The sequence below is a fragment of the Equus quagga genome, chromosome 8 (genome assembly GCF_021613505.1).
Source record: "Equus quagga isolate Etosha38 chromosome 8, UCLA_HA_Equagga_1.0, whole genome shotgun sequence".
Classification (NCBI taxonomy): domain Eukaryota; kingdom Metazoa; phylum Chordata; class Mammalia; order Perissodactyla; family Equidae; genus Equus; species Equus quagga.
In genome coordinates this window covers 61,277,711-61,295,957 of record NC_060274.1, presented here as the reverse complement: position 1 = coordinate 61,295,957, position 18,247 = coordinate 61,277,711, and the positions used below count along the sequence as shown (strand labels likewise).

Below are 18,247 nucleotides of genomic sequence, written 5' to 3'. Positions count from 1 at the left end.
GTTACATAGCAGACTTCTTTTTTTAGTAACTTTGAAATCAGATAGTAAAATCCAAAGTGATGTCATCATGTCCATACAATTGCACTGAGTCTTCAAACCTGAAAACTTCTTTTGCCCAGTGATGTGAATTTTTTTGACTTGAGAACGATGTTACAAAATTGTGGGTGATAGTATTCAGGTTCTCAAACTGTATTTTCCATTCTTCTGTTTGCACAACTCTAGTCCTCTGTGCATTTTGGTTTTTTGAAAAGATTAAGAAGGCCCTGTCTTTACACCATGTCTGCATAAATGGATGAGGGGTGAGTTTGAGGAAGAGTCTGACCTGCGGAACTGGTTAGATGTGATTTCACTTGCAGAGAGAGGGAATACAAAAGGAGAAGAAGTTTGGGAGGAAGGACGATGCTGTGGTCTCCAGGGAAAGGAATGTTCTGGGAGGACAGTTGTGAATCATTTGTCAGCAGAAAGATGCCTATGCACACAGATCCAGATTTCTGGTCCCCGAGCAGAGCATTGTGGGAGGGAGAGTTTCCCCCTAGGACCCAGCCGTTTGCACATCCCTGACCCTGGTCCCTCAACTGGTGGCCATCCTGGTGAAATCCTTTGAGATACCATTATCCTAGAAAAACAGTTTCTTTTGTTCTTGTCAGCTTTTCTGGTAAACCTACTTACTATGGAAATGTTTGTTTTGCAAATACAGATATTTTAAATTGTAATTAGGCTTAAGACAAAAAAAAAAAAAAACAACAAGACCTGAGATCATTCAGTCTCCACAGTGAGGAGCATGAACCTGAGTCAGATATGCCCTGCTTCAGATCCTGGCATTTACTGTCCAGTACCTGGACAGGGTACTTCACTTTGGTCTCAGCTTCCTTATCCTTAAAAACAGAGTCATTGATACTCACCTCATACCACTAAACTGAAGATTATGTGAGGGAAGAGATTCAGTCAGTCCAGCACAGTGCTTTACATCTTCTGTGCCCTACGAATGTTTTCTTTCCCTCCTTCCCTAGCCTACTTCTTTGCCCCCAGATAGCATAAAAATGAAAAGTTTTTAGAGAAAAGATCACAAAATTCCACAATAATCCATCTGACATTTAGCAGTTCTTCTTGTCAGAAAATACTTCCTTCTTGTCTAACCCAAATTCCTAATGCTGCAATCTACGTCCTTCTCTCGGTCATATCCTTCTCCTTTTTTGTTTGCAGTTTTAATCTTGCTAAATCAACAGCATGAAACATCCTAATCTTCGGAAGCATATTTTCTTTTGTTCTTGCCCCTAATAGCTGAAAGGACAAAATATAGTGGGAGCTCCAGAATCCTCTGTAGACTTTAAATTCATTTCTGGTAGCCTAGATTAGTTGGAAATTGCCTGGCTGGTTTCTTTTCCGGCATGCATCTCTGTAACCTTTACAGATGGAGGTGAGTAGCAGGAGCTCTGGGGGGAGTGAGTACTAGAGAATGAACTATACCTTGGTGGCTCCTTCCAGCTGAGGATCTCCAGATCCTTCCCGTTTAAGGAAGGCGATGCCCATAGAATTTTAAGATGTTGAAGAATGTTTGAGCCTGAACATAGATTTTAAAACTATGCTTCCATTTCCCTCATCACTTGTACTAACCATATAACTTGCAAGTGTTCATCTAGTAGGTTTACGTGCAGCCTGTGTAAAACTGAACATAGTGACCAAGGAGAAAGAAGACATGGACTTGAGAGACCTTGGTGTGTTTTCATAAGAAAAAGTCAATTTTTAAATTCTCTTACAAATCTGAGTGATTATGTGGCTTCCCAAAGCATATAGATTCTCTTAAGAGTTAAAACAACTGTTAAAAGGAAACGATGAGCTCTGTAGCCTGCCGTATCCTGTGTTCTGAATAATTTTCATTTCTACTTATCTGTGAAGGTTGAAGGAATGTCTACAAATATTTGCTTGGTTTCTATGGTGAAGGCAGAGAGAGATCAAGTGTGTGATTGTTTAGTGTCAAAATCAGAACTACACTATACTGTACTTCTAAAAAGAGAATGAGTTTGTTACTTGAAACATAATAGACATTTAGCAAGTGGTAACTATTTTAAGTTTCACAAGTTCAAGATGAAATTTAAACCATCCAGCCTGAAGGAAAACATGGGCCCTTCAGGCATTTTAAAACTTCATTTTACAAAAGTAAAATGGTCCTCACACTTTATTAAAAAGTCATCTGTTGACTAAAGATAGTGCTGGTGGACTCTCAGAATGTCTGGTGTGGGTATTGGGACATGACCATGTTCTGTAAATTTATACTATAATAGAAATCCCTGTATCCTGCACTAGGTTATTCCTCCCAAGCCTGCAGCCCTCCATTCTTCTACCTTCTGGCTACCCATATATTTGTTGGAACATACATTTATTTTATAACTGCTATACACAGCACTCTGTGAGGTGGTAGGGATGAAAAGTCCACTTAGAAATGGTCGATGCCTTCAAAGGGCTGGCTTTGGGCCTAGCAAGCAGTAAGTACACAATGAATGGAATACAGTGTAATAAGTGCTGTGATTACGTGTCATTGGGGAGGACTAGACAGGACAAGGTTCACAAGAATTAAGAATGGTTTTGTGAGAGGACATTCCAGAGAAAGGTATGGGAAGGCCACGAGGCATGACACAGCATGCATGTTTGAACAGCCATAAAGCCTCTGAGCAGGTTGAGAAAAGCTTTTGTGTGAAGGAAGAACAGGCGATAAAACCAGAGAGAGGGTGGGTCCCAGATCATGAGGGCATTATGGGTAAACTGAACTTGAACTTGACTCTATAAGCTCTGAAGAATGGATGAAGGATTTTAAGCAGGAGTGTGGTGAGCACAGTTCCAGATGCGGTAGAGAGGACAGAGTGGAAGGAGGCAGACTGATAGGAAGAGACCCCAGAGGAAGCTGTTGTGACTGTCAGGAGAGGACAGATTCACGATGGAATTGTCAGGCTCTATTGACTTCACTGATAATGCAGATGAGTGGGAAGCCTAGGTAGGTGGTGTGCATTTGCTTGCAGAGAGAGGGCATCTAAGAGAAGAAAGCAAGTTTCAGAGGAAATACAATGCGTGCATTTTGAAATTGGTGTACCTATGGAAGTACTAAGTGGTGATGTCCAGGAGACAGTTGGATATGTGGTGGTCAGATAATCTGCAGAGTTCTGGGTACAATATGGACCCGGGGGGCATCCACATATGATGCTCCCCAGGGATTGTGCATCACGTAGGAAAAGTAACTGCCTGAGGATCTTGCCTTAGAGAAAACAATTATTTAAGGGACTAGTGGAAGAGACCTCCAAGGAGTTACTGGAAAGGTAGGTGGGACACCAGGACAGAACCCCAACATTCTGCACTTAGATTGCTACACAGATGCCGCTCCCCTCCCCGACTTGTCCTTCAGCCAACTCATTTGAGTTGCTGCCTTGCTAATGTGCAACCACCCCATCCAGGACTAACAGGGCACCTCTTATAGAGTGGGCATTCACATAACGAATTGAGCTGAAGCTCACTTGGACCTTTAAAGGCTTTGATGTCTGGACTAAAACCCTTTTTAGGTAGATTTGCTTAGACATTAACAAAATGAGAGAGAAGTATAAGGTTCAGAAAGAGATAGGAAGTGCCACTGGTATCATGAAAGGTCAGAAGCCTGGATCCCTGAATTCCATCTCCATTCATCCTTCAGTGGATCGTTATCCTCTCCCCCTCTTAGACACAGCACACGGATCTCTGTCTACTGAGTGACACTTCCCCAAAGATTCCCTTCGTCTCTACTCGGAGGGAACACCCACCTCAGCTCATTTTCCCTGTGCCATTGCCCTTCAAGTGTTCTTACATATCCTCTGAATTGAATTGGGTTCAGCTTCGCCTCCCCCAGATCCAGTTCCTTTTTTAAAGATACATAACTACTCAAAAGTACTCAATTATTATTAAATATTATTGTCCCCATATGTCTAAAGGGTTGCCTCTATCCACCATCAGCACTACCCCTGGTTCATTCATGTATCCAATCATGAGATAATTACTGAGCACCTTCCATGCAGGACACTATATATACACTGTGGCCAGTGAATTGAATAACTATGATGGAAAAGAGAAAGGATAAAGTGCTTTAGAAGTGCACTAGAAGCTCAAGGGAAAGCAATCACTTCCAGCTGGGAGATCAGGAAAGGCTTCATGAGGAAGTGATATGTGAGGATTCAGATCTGCAGAGACTCCAGGAAAGAATATCCCACAGAGAGACACAGAAGCAATGGCCAGGTAGTTGCAAATCAGCACATCTAAATTGGAGCCAGTGCCCCCAGGTGAGCCAGGACAGCTACAGGTTCTAGGAAAGACAGACAGCTTTCTGCTGGTAATGGATGCATCAGAGCAGAGGCCAGGATTGGTATTGGCACAGCGCTCAGTGAGAATCTCATCTTTGTGTAAACCTTGGTTGTTTTTTGTGACGTATCAAAATATCTTGTTTTGGCCCTTAGATTATAAATGAGTCCATTTGACATGACTCTGTTATTATTTGCTACAAAGTATTTTGTGTTAACTTCTATTGGTATTTAGCTCTTAATAGTTTCCATTCAACTAGCCTTATAATGACAAGACTATGCTTGGCAGAACTAAACTTCTGATTATTTATAATATTCTTAATTTAAATGTAATTTTAAACAACAGAATTTTGAGACCTTTTATGAATCAGTGAAATTACCCCTAATTTTGATTTCCATTTTACAAAACTATAATAGTCTTCTGGAGGAAAAAAAGTACTTTCTAGAGAGTTTTATATTGGCATAAAGCAAATAAACAGCTTAGAGCACAGCTTAGCCACTAGGATACTTTGACAATATGAAGATTTTGAGCTATTCCAAAGATTACACCCATATTCCTCAGAAATCATTATCTAAGTTTGCATTTTTTTGAGACATGTCGTTGAAGCGGGCCCCAGATGGAGAATATCACCACACTGGTACATTCCATAAGTAATTACTAAAGCAAAGGACAGGCAAGGATGTTCCGAGATAGTGTTCTTGGATCTATACAGCATATACATTTTTTTAAAGCTTTATTACCACTGACACATCATTTAGGGACTCTTAGAATGCTAGCAGAGGTCACCTTACAGATCATCAAGTCTAAATGTCCTTGTTGAAAGGCAAGAAAACTGAGGCTTAGAGAAGAAGTAGCCACCCACGCTAGTTTGTTCATCTGCAAAGTGAATGTATTAGTCAGGGTCCCAACAGGAAATGGATGGCACACTCAAAATAAGATAATTCAAAGAGGGTTTGTTTACAGAGACAAGACTTACAAAGAAGTGGGTTTAGGGGAAGCACAGTGGATGGTGCCGTAACTTGAGTCTTAGTTGCAACCAGGCTATTATCATTCCCAGGCTTGAAGGGAAGAGGGGGAGCAGTTACTGGAATCAGGCAGGGTGGGCTGCCCAGGGTGGACGTTGAATTTGTGATGGCAGCACAGCTAGCTCTAGACAGCCTTGCTGGGAGGAAATCAAGGAGTTAAAGACTCTGCCTCTTCTTCCCTCTCTCTCTCACTCCTGCCTAGGCTTCCTATTGGCCAAACCCAGTAAGAAGCTGGAAGCATATGGTAGATCTGCCCCCACCAGTGCAGAGACCATCCGGAGAGGCAAAAGGAAGATATCCAGCAAGTGTTCATAACATGCTTTTCTGCTCTTTAAGCATGTGGCCATATAATGAGGAGAATTCAGATAACATCTACAAAGTTTTTTCAGGAACTTGGTGAAAGGGTACATGAATAAGAGACTTAAATTGAATATTAAGTAAGAGTGGTTTACTCTGACATGTATTTTGAGTCAGAGTTGGCCTTGGCTCTACTTTATCTTATACTGTTATTGAAGTGGTTCAAAAAATTGTGAATAGAGATCAAAGCAGTTTAAACAGATGCATCCACTTGTGTAAATATCCTTGAACTCCCCCTGTCTTCCGCTCCCCCTCCTGCTGCCAAATCCATTCAGCACCTCTAGAGGCTATTCATACACGTAATGATTGTAAGAAACATCATATTTGCTTTGGTTCCAGCTGGCTCCAACCACCAAACTCTGTCCATAGCTCCTATTGTTATCTTTGCTTAGTAGACAACTGTGTTGTTATCATTAGAAGCCACCCTTGTCATAGATCTCTAAATGTTGATCTTTATACATTATATTTATTGTTTCCTTCAATGTGTTTTTAAATTTACCGTTATATTTTGTTTTTAAGGATATTTAGAATTATTAAACATAGAGAACTTTTGAGTAGAAGTTAATTGATTACATTGTTGAGAATTTCCTTCATGCACTAAAACCTTGAAACATTTTTCAGTTTTGTCCTTTCTTCATAAGGCTTTCAAATAAAAATTAATGAACCTGCTTGCATGTGACTTAAACTGGTCTTAAGTTAGGCAGTCTTCCCTCAGAAGTTTTTAGAGGGGCAGAAGTATGATAATCCCTAAGCTAACAGAGTTTATATTTTACTGCAGGAAAATTTGTTACAATTTGTCCTCAAAAACTTGGAACTTATATATTTTAAATCCCATGAAATTATAGAAATTGTTATTGAGATATTTTAAATTACAGTGACTTAAAGTGAGGATTGAAGAACTCTGGGTTGGAGAATGTGGCACAGCCACACAAATTAGCAGGTTAAAACTGGGGAAGGTCTCTTGAAATATGAGATAATATTAACTAATGAGGGAACAGCTATTAGATTTATATCTGTTGCAAAAAGTAGTAATTCATTATTTTTAAATGTAGCCCTGGGCGTTGTTAGGGTTTTTTTCTTAGAGAATTAACTAGAAATGTAAGTCTTGTACAATTCATACTTTCTTTTGCAATTCAAGCATGTTGAATTCCACAAAGACTAAACCAAAAGATGTCTCTTTAGACAAATGCTGATAGTTCAAATAGACTATAAACATAAACCTAATTAATGAATATAATTCCTCTCACTTTGTTACAATGGTTTATACATAGACCAAGCAAAAATCTTAGGGATACCAAACTGATTTTTTAATCTTAGCTTTCGTTAAAGTTATTAGATGGAAATTTGGCAAATAGATGTCATACCATGCAGAGCACTGTTGTGGTTCAGAACAGAATTTTTTTTTTTACTTTTTTATTAAACACTTTTTTAAGAAAATCTTTTAACCCCAAAGGATAGCTGAATTTTTGAGATTTGTAAAACTCTTTTAAAAGTTCACATTAAAATATTTCAAAGTAAATTTAAAATCTTTTCCTCTTGGTTATTTAATTACGACCTGTATGTTTGCCTATTGATTGTGGCTGTTTGGAATACTAACTTAAAGGTGCTGTGTTGGTTGTTGAGGAAAGACCACAGGGTTCAACTCAGACAGCCCTGGTGAGAATCCCAGCTTTTCCGTGAGTCTCAGCTTCGTGACTCTGGCCAAATTACTCGACTTCTCTGTAATCCAGTTTTCTCAGCTATAAAATGTGCTTACTGACAGCAGCTGATTGATCTTGCATCTCTGAAATTATCATCTGGCCCCGCTTTTCCTTTTCACTTTCCACTTCCTACACTGCCATGTTTTTGTGCCAACTGTCTGTTTAAAGCTTAATGTCTATGTATAGAATCCTGGCAGATATTTTTGTATGCATAAATAATTGTTATATTTACACCCACACATAATCTAGTAATAAAAATTGGAATGTATTTCACAGTGTTCCAGAACTTATTATTCACTTAGTAATATGTCATGGACATCTTTCTGTGTGAGCAGGAATGAGCAAGATGAGAAGTAGCTCGTCTTTTGTGATGCCTGAATAGTATTCCCCTATTGGAAATGATTGTGAAGTACACATCCTTGTGAATGCCTCTTTGTATGCCAGTCTGAGTTATATAGGATACATTCCCACAAGTGGAACTCTGGTGCAGGAACATGGGCACTATTAATTTTAGAGAAACTGTCAGATTGTTATGAAAAGATTGTGCCAGTTTGCAGTTTAAAACAGTTTTTCATACCATGGCCAACCCTGAATAGTGTCATTCAGTTCATTTCTGCCAGTCGTGCAAAAATGATACCTCTTTATATTGATGGCTTTCTTGCTTCCGTCCCTTCTTTCTCTCTTTCTCTTTCCTTTAATGAGATTGAGTATCTTTGATAGTTTTTTCTTCTTGTCAGTTATCTTTTCATGTGCTTTATCAATTTTTATGTTGTATGGTTCTGTTTATGTAATTTGTTTTAGATGTTTTCTCCCAGGTTGTCATCTGTCCTTTGCCTTTATTTATAGTGTTTGCTGAAGAAGATTTAATTTTAAATAGCTGGATCTGTGAATGTTTTCATCTCAGGCTTCTGGGTTTCCCATCATGTTGAAAAAGGCCTGCACATCCCAAGGTCCTCTGCTGGTTTTCTTCTGATACATTTTTCTGGCTCTGCTTCTTTCACTTAGATCTTCCATCTGTATACAGTTTCTTCTTATACATGGTGTAAAGTAGGGATTAAACTTATGTTTGGTCAGTTGTTTTGCTTCTACATATTGAAGTAAATTTTTTCTCTCATTAAGATGAAATTCAGCCCCCTATAAGAACGTTAAGCCCCATAAATGTATCAGTCTTTTTTTGGACTTAATTTTTTAAAAATCCGTTAGCAGACACCATTTTATTTGCTATATCTCAGAGTATATTTCGGTAACAGAGAGAAAATCTCCCTCATTATTTCCCAAACTATTTTTGGTTCTTCCTAAGTGTTATTCTACCAGAGGCACCTTAATGTCAAAGTTAAATTCCTCCCCAAAATCACTGGATTGTCTTAAATTTTTGTGTTACTAAAGGGGTTTCTATTATGTTTATAATATGCCTTTTTCCCATCTTAGTCATGGTCTGTCTCACTATTTATTTAGGTGGTTTTTTGTGTATCATTTTATTTGTATAGATAGTGCTTTTTTTTATTCCTCACTGTTATACAGTTTCTCTTACTATTATTGTGAATGGGATCTTTTTTCATTATATTTTGTAACTGACTTACTATGATTTGGGTATTAATTTTATATTTTATGTCTACCATCATCTAAATTCTTATTATCATAATAATGTTTTTGTTGTCATAATTTTTATTTACCAAAAATATAAGGCCAGTGTATACGAGGAAGAAACACTTAGAAGGAGATTTTGGGGAAAGGAAAACAAAATCTGAATTCTCTTTTGCAATTTGACAAAGTACAGAAAAATATAAGTAAGGATCTGTATGAGACAAACTCTTGTTAGTAAAGCACTTTACACTTAAAGTACTCACCTTATACTCTATGGAACAAAAAGTAGGTATGTGCATAGTCATAAAGAAAACAATAATAAATTTTACCAAGTGGAAATTGTACAGCTTATATTCTCTGACCATGACACAATAAAACCAGAAATTCAATGATCAAAAGATAACCATAAATAACCTGACCATGTGGAAGTTTAAAACACTTTTCTAAATAGTTTACTTTTCAAATTTGTTTACTTTTGGATTAAAGAAGAGATTACAGGTAAATTACATATTATTTAAAGATTAGGGGCTGGCTTGTTGGCGCAGCAGTTAAGTTCGCACATTCGGCTTCGGCAGCCCCGGGTCCACAGGTTCGGATCCTGGGTGCAGACATGGCATCACTTGGCAAGCCATGCTGTGGCAGGTGTCCTACATATAATGTAGAAGAAGATGAGCACAGATGTTAGCTCAGGGCCAGTCTTCCTCAGCAAAAAGAGGAGGATTGGCAGCAGGTGTTAGCTCAGGGCTGATCTTCCTCAAAAAGAATAAATAAAGATTAACAAAAATGAGAAAAGGTCACTTAAAAATATATAACTACATGTTTTGTCATTAATCAAAATTGGAAATAAATTGTCCAAGTTTCATCTCAAAAATTAATAAATAAAAACAAAGAAACTTGGAGAGGAGAATTTTAAAAGATAAAATAGAAGTAACAAATTATAAAATAAAGCAATAATCCTCCCAAAATGGAAATAAAACTCAATGTTAGTTTTTTTAAATAAATAATATAGCTAAACTCCTGACAAACCTGACTGATATAAAGAGAACACAAAAATATACAACGTTAAGAAAGAGAAAATTTTCTCTTTCTTAGAAAACCAAGGAAACAGATGAGAATTAAAATAATTTTAAGAAATACTATGTACAAATTTAAGCCAATACATTTTTAAAACTAGATTAAAGATTTTCATGGGGAAATCCATTATCATTACCAAAACTGACTCAAAAAGAGATTGAAACCTGAACAGACTAATTACCAAAAGAAATTTACAAGATTGTTAAAGACATACTGCTAAGAAAGATCCAGATCCAGATCCAGATGGTTTTACAAGTGAGGCCCTTCAAGGGACTGCTTATTCTTGTGTTGCTTATAATATTCCAGAATATTAAAAAGGATGGAAAGCTTGCACATTCCTAATATCAAAACATGAAAAGTTAACACAAAAAAACTATAGATCAGTCTCAGTTATAAATATAAGTTAATGTCCTAAATATATATTAGCAAATAGAACCCAAAAGTCTGTTAAAAGAGTAATAAGCCATGATTAGGGATATTTTATCCCAAGAAAGCAAGGATGGTACAAATCAGGAAAGCTATTAATATAATTAACCTGTCATTAATAGAATAAAAGAGAATGATCATCTGGTCATTATTAATATTTTTTTAAAACATTTGATAAAAATTTATTATCCCTTTTGAGTAGTAGCTAAATTTTAAAAGGAATAGAAGGGAACTTCCTAAACTTATCAATATTGTTCTTATTTTAGTTGACTAAACGTTTATTTGGTGATCATAATGAGAGTCACTGATTAAAGTACTGAAAATGAAGATAGTTTTACTAAAGTGTTTTAGGATGAGTAGTCAATCAGAAATCACAGTCTCTTTAGAACAGCTTAAAATAATGCTGTATTCAGATTAAACTTTTCATCTCATATGATGCTAGACTTTATTTTGAACTGAGGTGAGAAGATAAATGTATGACCCCACAATGCCTCTGTATGTCTATAAACCACTTAAGGACGGTTTGCGTCTGTACTTTGTTTACAGTGTATCAGAGAAGTAGGGCAGTGTTCCTCCAGCTAGAAATATTAGTAAAGCAGAAGTAAATTACGTAACTAAAAACTACAGCCCGGAATCAGACACTCTTCTTAGCAAAAATAGTAAGTACCTTCTTTTTGGGGAATGACTGGTAATTAAATGATTGCCTTAAAAGCGTTATTTTGATATTTATTAAATTCCAAGTGTTGCATGCGCAGTATTATGATGGGCATTTACTGACATAACCATGGATAAAATCGGGTCTGTGCCCTCTAGAATGAACCATAGTATGAACTGTGTTACAAGGTATGATTTTTCAGATAGCGATGGGTTCAGGGAGGTGATGGTGTCAAACCTGGGCTTTGTAGGATAAGTAGAATTTCCACATGTAGAGAAGAGAAGGAAGAGCTTCCCAGGCTAGAACAGTGTCTGCAAAAGCATGGAAGCAGGAGCTGGATGATATGTTTGTAGAACTGAGTGGTGCTCAAACCTCATCAAGGGTTAGGGTTACCTGAAGAACTTTAAAAAAAAAGAAAAAGAATTCCGGGGGCCCCACCCATGGAGATCTATTTCAGTGAGAGCAAGATAAAGCCCAGACACCTATGTTTTTCTAAAACATGGATGATTCTGATGCACAGTCAGGGTTGAGAACCAGTTTTGTGGTCTCATATGTGACTAAGCTATAAGGGAGATGGAAGTACTGTGGGAGATGATGCTGGAAAGATATATGGGAGCCAAATGATAACCAAGTGACATTGTTTTGGTTTGTAGGGTTTTTTTTTAATTTCTATTACATCACCACCATCCCCCCATTAGATATCAACCAGATATCCCTTAAACAAAACTTGACCCCTTGTATGAATTCAAAGCAAAGCATGTTAAATGAGATGAAGAAGAGGAACCAGTTAAGATTCTTGTTGCAGTTAGATATTACTGTATAATTGACCCCAAAACTTAAAACAATAACCATTTTATTATTACTCACAATCCTGTGAGTTGACTGGACTCAGCTGGGCAGTTCTTCTGCTCTCTGTGGCAGTGGCCACAGTCATCTGGGGGATCAGGTGGGCTTGAATGTCTAAGATGGCTCACTCACATGGCTTTCAGCTGAGGACTCAGCTGGGGCTGTTGACCAGAGCATCTTCATGGGCTTCTCACTGCATGGCAACTGGGTTCCAAGAGCAAGTGTCTTAAGAGCAAGCATTCAAAAAGGCCCAGGCTACCAGACTTTGGTAGTCCCAGCTGTTACTTCCACCATATTCTGTTGGTCAAGCAAGTCACTAAGGCCAACTCAGATCCAATGGAGGGTGAATTAAAAACTCCATTCCTTGATAGGAGGAGCAGCATGTGCATACAAGGAAAGAAGGAAATGACAGTCATTTTTTGGAGAATTGTTGCTGCAGTCTTAATATGCCAAGTGCTATAGCATCAAAATACATAAAGCAGAATTTCAGAAAATTTAGGTAGATGTCAACAGAAGTACAATCAGACAAAACAGTAAGTAAGAATAAAAGGAATCCGAATAATATAAAATGCGTATGTAATAGATTTATGTCTTAAATTCCTTATCTGACAATAAAGAATACATATTCATTTCAGGCATCCATAGAATATCTGCTCACCCCTGAAAAAAGCAGCACTTGAACCCCTATATACTCTTATAAATCTGAAACCTTAATGATACATTTCCCTTGCCTCTCAACATTGCAGAAATAGTGTTTGTTGATGGCTAGACACTGCTCTGTGTTAAAGGAGCTTCTTCCCATTTTGGAATCTCTTCCTCTGGATGACTTTTTTACACATGGTATAAACAATTGGGCTACACTTTCTCTCTTAAGTTCTTCATTTTTTATTTGTTTTCTGAAGAGAGCAGCATTGAAGGCTTTATTTTGATTCTCCACAGTCTCACCATAAGAGTAGTTTTGACTTGTCCTGGGTGCTCTGTAGACTTCAGGGTCACCATCCAGCAGCTTCTGGAATTGTCTTCTGATTTCCCAAAAATGCTGACCAGGGAATTGAGCTGGAATCATTGCCATCCCTGTTATCCATATATTGTTTTTCTAAGCACTTTAAAAAAGTGATAGTTTTTGAGCTGGCCCCGTGGCCGAGTGGTTAAGTTCGCGCACTCCGCTGCAGGCGGCCCAGTGTTTCATTGGTTCGAATCCTGGGCGCGGACATGGCACTGCTCATCAGACCACGCTGAGGCAGTGTCCCACATGCCACAACTAGAAGGACCCACAACGAAATATACAACTGTGTACCGGGGGGCTTTGGGGAGAAAAAGGAGAGAAAAAAAAAATCTTAAAAAAAAAAAAAAAGTGATAGTTTTAAGATAATTATTTTTTTAAGTCTTTGCTTTGCTTTCTGAAACTCAGTTATTTTACCATCCTAGTAAGACACACGGAGTCTGAGGTGGGAACCCAGGTTGTGGGGATGATGTAATTTCCTGGCCTGTCAGTGACGAGTCCTAGTTACTTATTCCTTCTATCTCAGTGTCCCCATATGATTATAGGGGTTCTTTCCGAACTGGGTCGTTGCATTAAACCAGCCAGGATGAGGAGTTTAAGCAAACAGCCATCTTCCTCAGTAACACTCAGATCTGTTTGCTGTTGCAGGTCGTCACGCTGTGGTACAGAGCTCCAGAAGTCTTGCTTCAGTCCAGCTACGCCACCCCTGTGGATCTCTGGAGTGTTGGCTGCATATTTGCAGAAATGTTTCGTAGAAAGTAAGAAATACCTTTTGTTTCACTCTGTCTTCCTTGGAAAGAGATTTTGTGGGTCTTCAGTAATTTAAGTGGCAGCGTAGCCTTTCTGTTTCAGGTAGAGTCGTGGTATCTAAATCCACCTAGTTCGGGCTGCCACTTCCAAGTCTGTCCTGAAACTGCCTTGTCAGCCGTCACAGTGTGGTTTTGGATGACTGGAGCTTCCAGCTCTTGGAAGCTCTGTTTGGAAAGGAACACTCCACTGTTCTGAAGTTTATTTTGTTTTTGTTGGTAATGATAGGACATGGTGAACATGAAGCATATTATGGTATTTTTTTAGTGAGGAAATATCCTCAAGGTGGACTTTGTCCACAGGAGGAAGACCAGGGCTGTTAAGTTTATGGAAATGTTGATGGTGAGAATAGTTGAAAAAGCAGAACATTTAGACTGAAAAGAAAGAGGCAAGGAAGACATCAGCACTACTTCAGACTACTTTAACTGCTGTCACATGGAGGAGAGATTGGACATATTTGGGAACTATGGAGAGCAGAACTAGGAGCAAAGATACTGAAATTACAGAAATAAATATTTTTTCTCAGAAGGAGGGAAAAAATCTAATGATTAGACAGTTATCTGAAGAAGAGATTGGGGTTCGTGAAAATAGTATGTTCTCATTGAGTGTCAAGAAGAGACTGGACCACCACACATTGGAGGTGTTTTCAACAGCATTCGTAGAGTAGGTGGGTGAGCTCGATGACCTCCAGGGCCCCTCTGACTCTGAGAGTCTGTGATTGATTTGTTTGATTTTCAGGTCACAAGAAATAGCCGAACAATATAATAAAGATCTGCCAGGAAAATAATCCATACCTGGGTACTAAATTCAGCCTGGTCAAAATTAGACAAAGAACTTAATCATAATCTAATCTCTCTTTGTTTTCTATTTTTATTTCCATGGGAAAATGTGAGTTGGGAAGCTGAGTATATTCCCATCAGACATGTTATATTAGAAATGTAGCTACATGATAGCTCACAAGGAAGAGAAGTGGTCAGCCATTGCTTGCCTGCCTGCTTGTTTGTCTGCCTGCTTGTTTGTTTGTTTGTTTTAACCAAATCAAGTGTGGTTCATGTAATAAATTTTGGAACCTATTTCTAGAACTCAGCAGATTCATCTGTAGCTCACAGGAGGGGATCACAGCAAGAAAATCAGAGTACACAGATGTTTAATGCAGACCTACTGTGTGCCAAGTACAGGACAAAACCTCTTCCCTTATGTTACTTTTTTATTCCTCACAATAAAAGATAACTGAGATGCAGTGGCAGACTTATTTGTGTGACATCAAGCAACTGAAAAGAAGCAAGGGTATTACTCCAAAGGAAGTCTTGTGAGTTCTAATCTAGTGTTGTTTTTCTACCAAGGAGGAAAGAAAAAAAGTGGTAGTGAATTCGGCTGCAGTGTTTGCCAAACAGGCTAAATAAGTGGTTTTGGAAATGTGGTCCTTGGACCAGCAGCCTGAATATCACTGGGGACCTTGTTGGAAAGGCAAATTCTCTGGCCCCACCCCAGAACAACTGGATCAGAACCTCTTGGGCTGGGGCTCAGGAACCTGTGTTTTAACACACTCTCCAGGTGATCCTAATTCACCCTCCAGGGTAAGAACCACTGGGTTGGATGACAGAATTACCAGGGATGGGCATTCTTTAAGTGTGTAACTCCCAGACCTCTCCCTTGAGATTCTGATTTATTACTGGGCCAGGGCCTGGCATTCTTGTTTGTAAAAGTGCCTCATGTAATTCTTTTCATCAGACAAGTGTGGAAAACATTGGGCTAAAGCCTTATGGTCAGAACTGGGAATAATCTACTATCAAGATTGCAGGGTGGGGGCCGACCTGGCGGCGCAGCTGTTAAGTGCGCACGTTCTGCTTCTCAGCAGCCTGGGGTTCACTGGTTCGGATCCTGGGTGTGGACCTGGCGCCACTTGGCAAAAGCCATGCTGTGGTAGGCGTCCCATGTATAGAGTAGAGGAAAATGGGCATGGATGTTAGCTCAGGGCCAGTCTTCCTCGGCAAAAAGAGGAGGATTGGCAGTAGTTATCTCAGGACTAGTCTTCCTCAAAAAAAATAATAATTGCAGAGTAGGAGTTAGGACAGTCATTCTAGTTAATCCCTAAATAACTTGGTGCAGCTGAGGGTTGATTAGAGAAGTGTTTATTGGAATTACATTTATGTGTGTCTAAATTGTCCTCAAATGTAAAGATTGGGTCTTTTTTTGTTATGGGGGGGTGATCAGTTATTTTCCAATAGTACAAGACTTGAATATCTGGCATAATTGATGGTAAAAACAATATTTTTCTAAAAGATGTTAAAAGGAAAATAAAAGTTAAGATATATGGTTAAGCATTCACTAGTAAGGAATTTGCTGTATTTTTAAGTATAGGTAGTCACCACCAGTGGAACAATTGCAACCCAAATTTTCATTTTATTATTTTAAAATATTTTCCCACTGAAGTGGTAGTATAATTGCTAATCTGGTTCCCAGTCTAGTTTGCAGAATCCTACATAACCTGGAACATACGTGAAACGTTATTTGCACTAATTCATCAAAACCTGTTTCCTGTTTATAACATTTTTGCTATTGGAAAATTCGTTCTGTGATCCAATCCAAGAAGATGGGAATACTCCTCTCTTCACCCCAGCATTGGATCTGGGAAGGGGAACACCATGTTGGAGGCTCAAAGAAAGGCTCCTGTGATGATAGCAGCAACACTTTGCTTCAGTTTGCTGGGAAAGTGAGATGTCGGGTAGAGACCCATTGGCTTTTCAAAATGTGCACAAAAGAAAGTACCCTCTCTTGGAGCCTTGCACAGAGGTAGTAAATTGAGAAATAGTTGCCTGGAGGAGATAGCAGTATCAGAACCCAGGCCCGTGTGTCTTTAAGGCTGAAGGAGAAGGAATCTGGGCCTACCACACACCCTTCCTGGGGCGGGTGCCCCGTCTCCAAGGTAGTTCCTGCCAATTTGGCTGTGACATTGAATATGGCCATGGGATCTGACCCTTGTTCCTGCTCAGTTCACGTTTGGTATTTCCTATGATATCACCCAGATATCTGAATGTGCATGCTTCTTTCTTATGCCAGATGTGTTCTGGGGTCCAACCCCCAGCTTGACCTAGTTCCAGCTTGACTCTTCATTCATTGTTGACTCACCTGTTGCACTGTCCAGCTGACAATTCACAAGCCATGGATTCTGAAAGCAGACTCCCTCATTTCCTTAGGCTAACCCTAAATCAGGGAATTCTGGGATATGTCCACTCTGGGTTCCTACTTGTTGTTGTGGCAGTAGTTCCCAAATTTTGTCATTTTTTTTAACCCGTCATGGTTTTTTTCATATTTTTATGACAACTATACTTACTGAATTTTTTTACTGAGCTAAATCAATTTACTTTTTTATTTTATCCTCATCCTAGGCGAAAATATATAAAATCACAGATTTGATGAACCACTTATTTATTTGCATAATACACATGATAAATATATCACCATTAAAATTATTGAGAAACTTAGTCCATGTTCAACCCCTGAAATCATCTCACACCTCACCAATGGTATATGTTGCATGTTGGAAACCCTGTAACAGGTGTATCATTCAGTCTACAAATAATTTATTGAGTGCCTACTATATGCAAGGCCCTTTTCTAGAGGGGTAACTTAAATCCTAGTGGGGAAAAGAGGCATTGCGTGCACAATTAGTTAATTAACCAGAGCTGGGTAAGTGCTTGAAAAAGTATAAGGTTCTGAGAATGGGTATAATGAGAAGACTATTTCCAGAGAGGGAAAGAGATTACTCAGTGGAAGGCTAGAAGTCAGGATTAACCTTCCTTAGAGGTCACATCCAAGTTGTTTATATGAAATCATTGAAGAATAATCATTTATGCTTCAGCAAGGCTCACCATCCTGCATTACCTAGGGAGAAAAAAAAGAAGCAAAGGGAGTTAACACTTGTCACATGTCAGACCAGGGCTGGTCCCTTCACATGCATTATCTCATTAAACCCATATTCTGAGGATTATTATGCAGAGTTTCCAGGTGATAAACTAGAGCCTTCCACAAGGAGGGTAAATAACCTGTCCGTGGTCACACAGCTCTTAAATGGCAGAGCCAAATTTGAACCCAGGTCTGCCTGACTCTGTAACTTTTGATTTTTCCACTCTGCCATGTTTCTGCCCATACTGTTGTTTTACCTACTAGACCATACTTTTTTCTGGAATGTTTTATGTGTTATTACAGTGTAGCATCAATGATATTTTAGAGAGGTCAAGAAGCAAATGACACATTTAATAGCTTTGATTTCCAGTTTTCTCCTACATTGGAAAGGTTAACCACTTCTCTGTGATGTTATTAAGAGGTGCCTGCCTTCTGTTCTAAAATGGAATACCTAGGAAATGTGAATTCAATAAAAAGAGTCTTAGGGAAGATGGTTGACAAAGAGCCAGAGAGTTTAAATACCATCTACCACTATTATCTGGGTTTAATA

General features: G+C 38.7%; 1 protein-coding gene across 3 annotated transcripts in view; it reads left to right on the top strand.

Annotated features, from left to right (window-relative positions):
* CDK6 (cyclin dependent kinase 6) overlaps positions 1 to 18,247 on the top strand; it is a 229,189-nt gene that overhangs the window by 150,135 nt on the left and 60,807 nt on the right. For all 3 annotated transcript variants that reach the window (XM_046670350.1, XM_046670349.1, XM_046670348.1), the window contains exon 5: positions 13,633 to 13,742. In XM_046670350.1, coding sequence (XP_046526306.1) covers positions 13,633 to 13,742 — 110 coding nt within the window. The remainder of the gene's footprint in view (positions 1 to 13,632; positions 13,743 to 18,247) is intronic.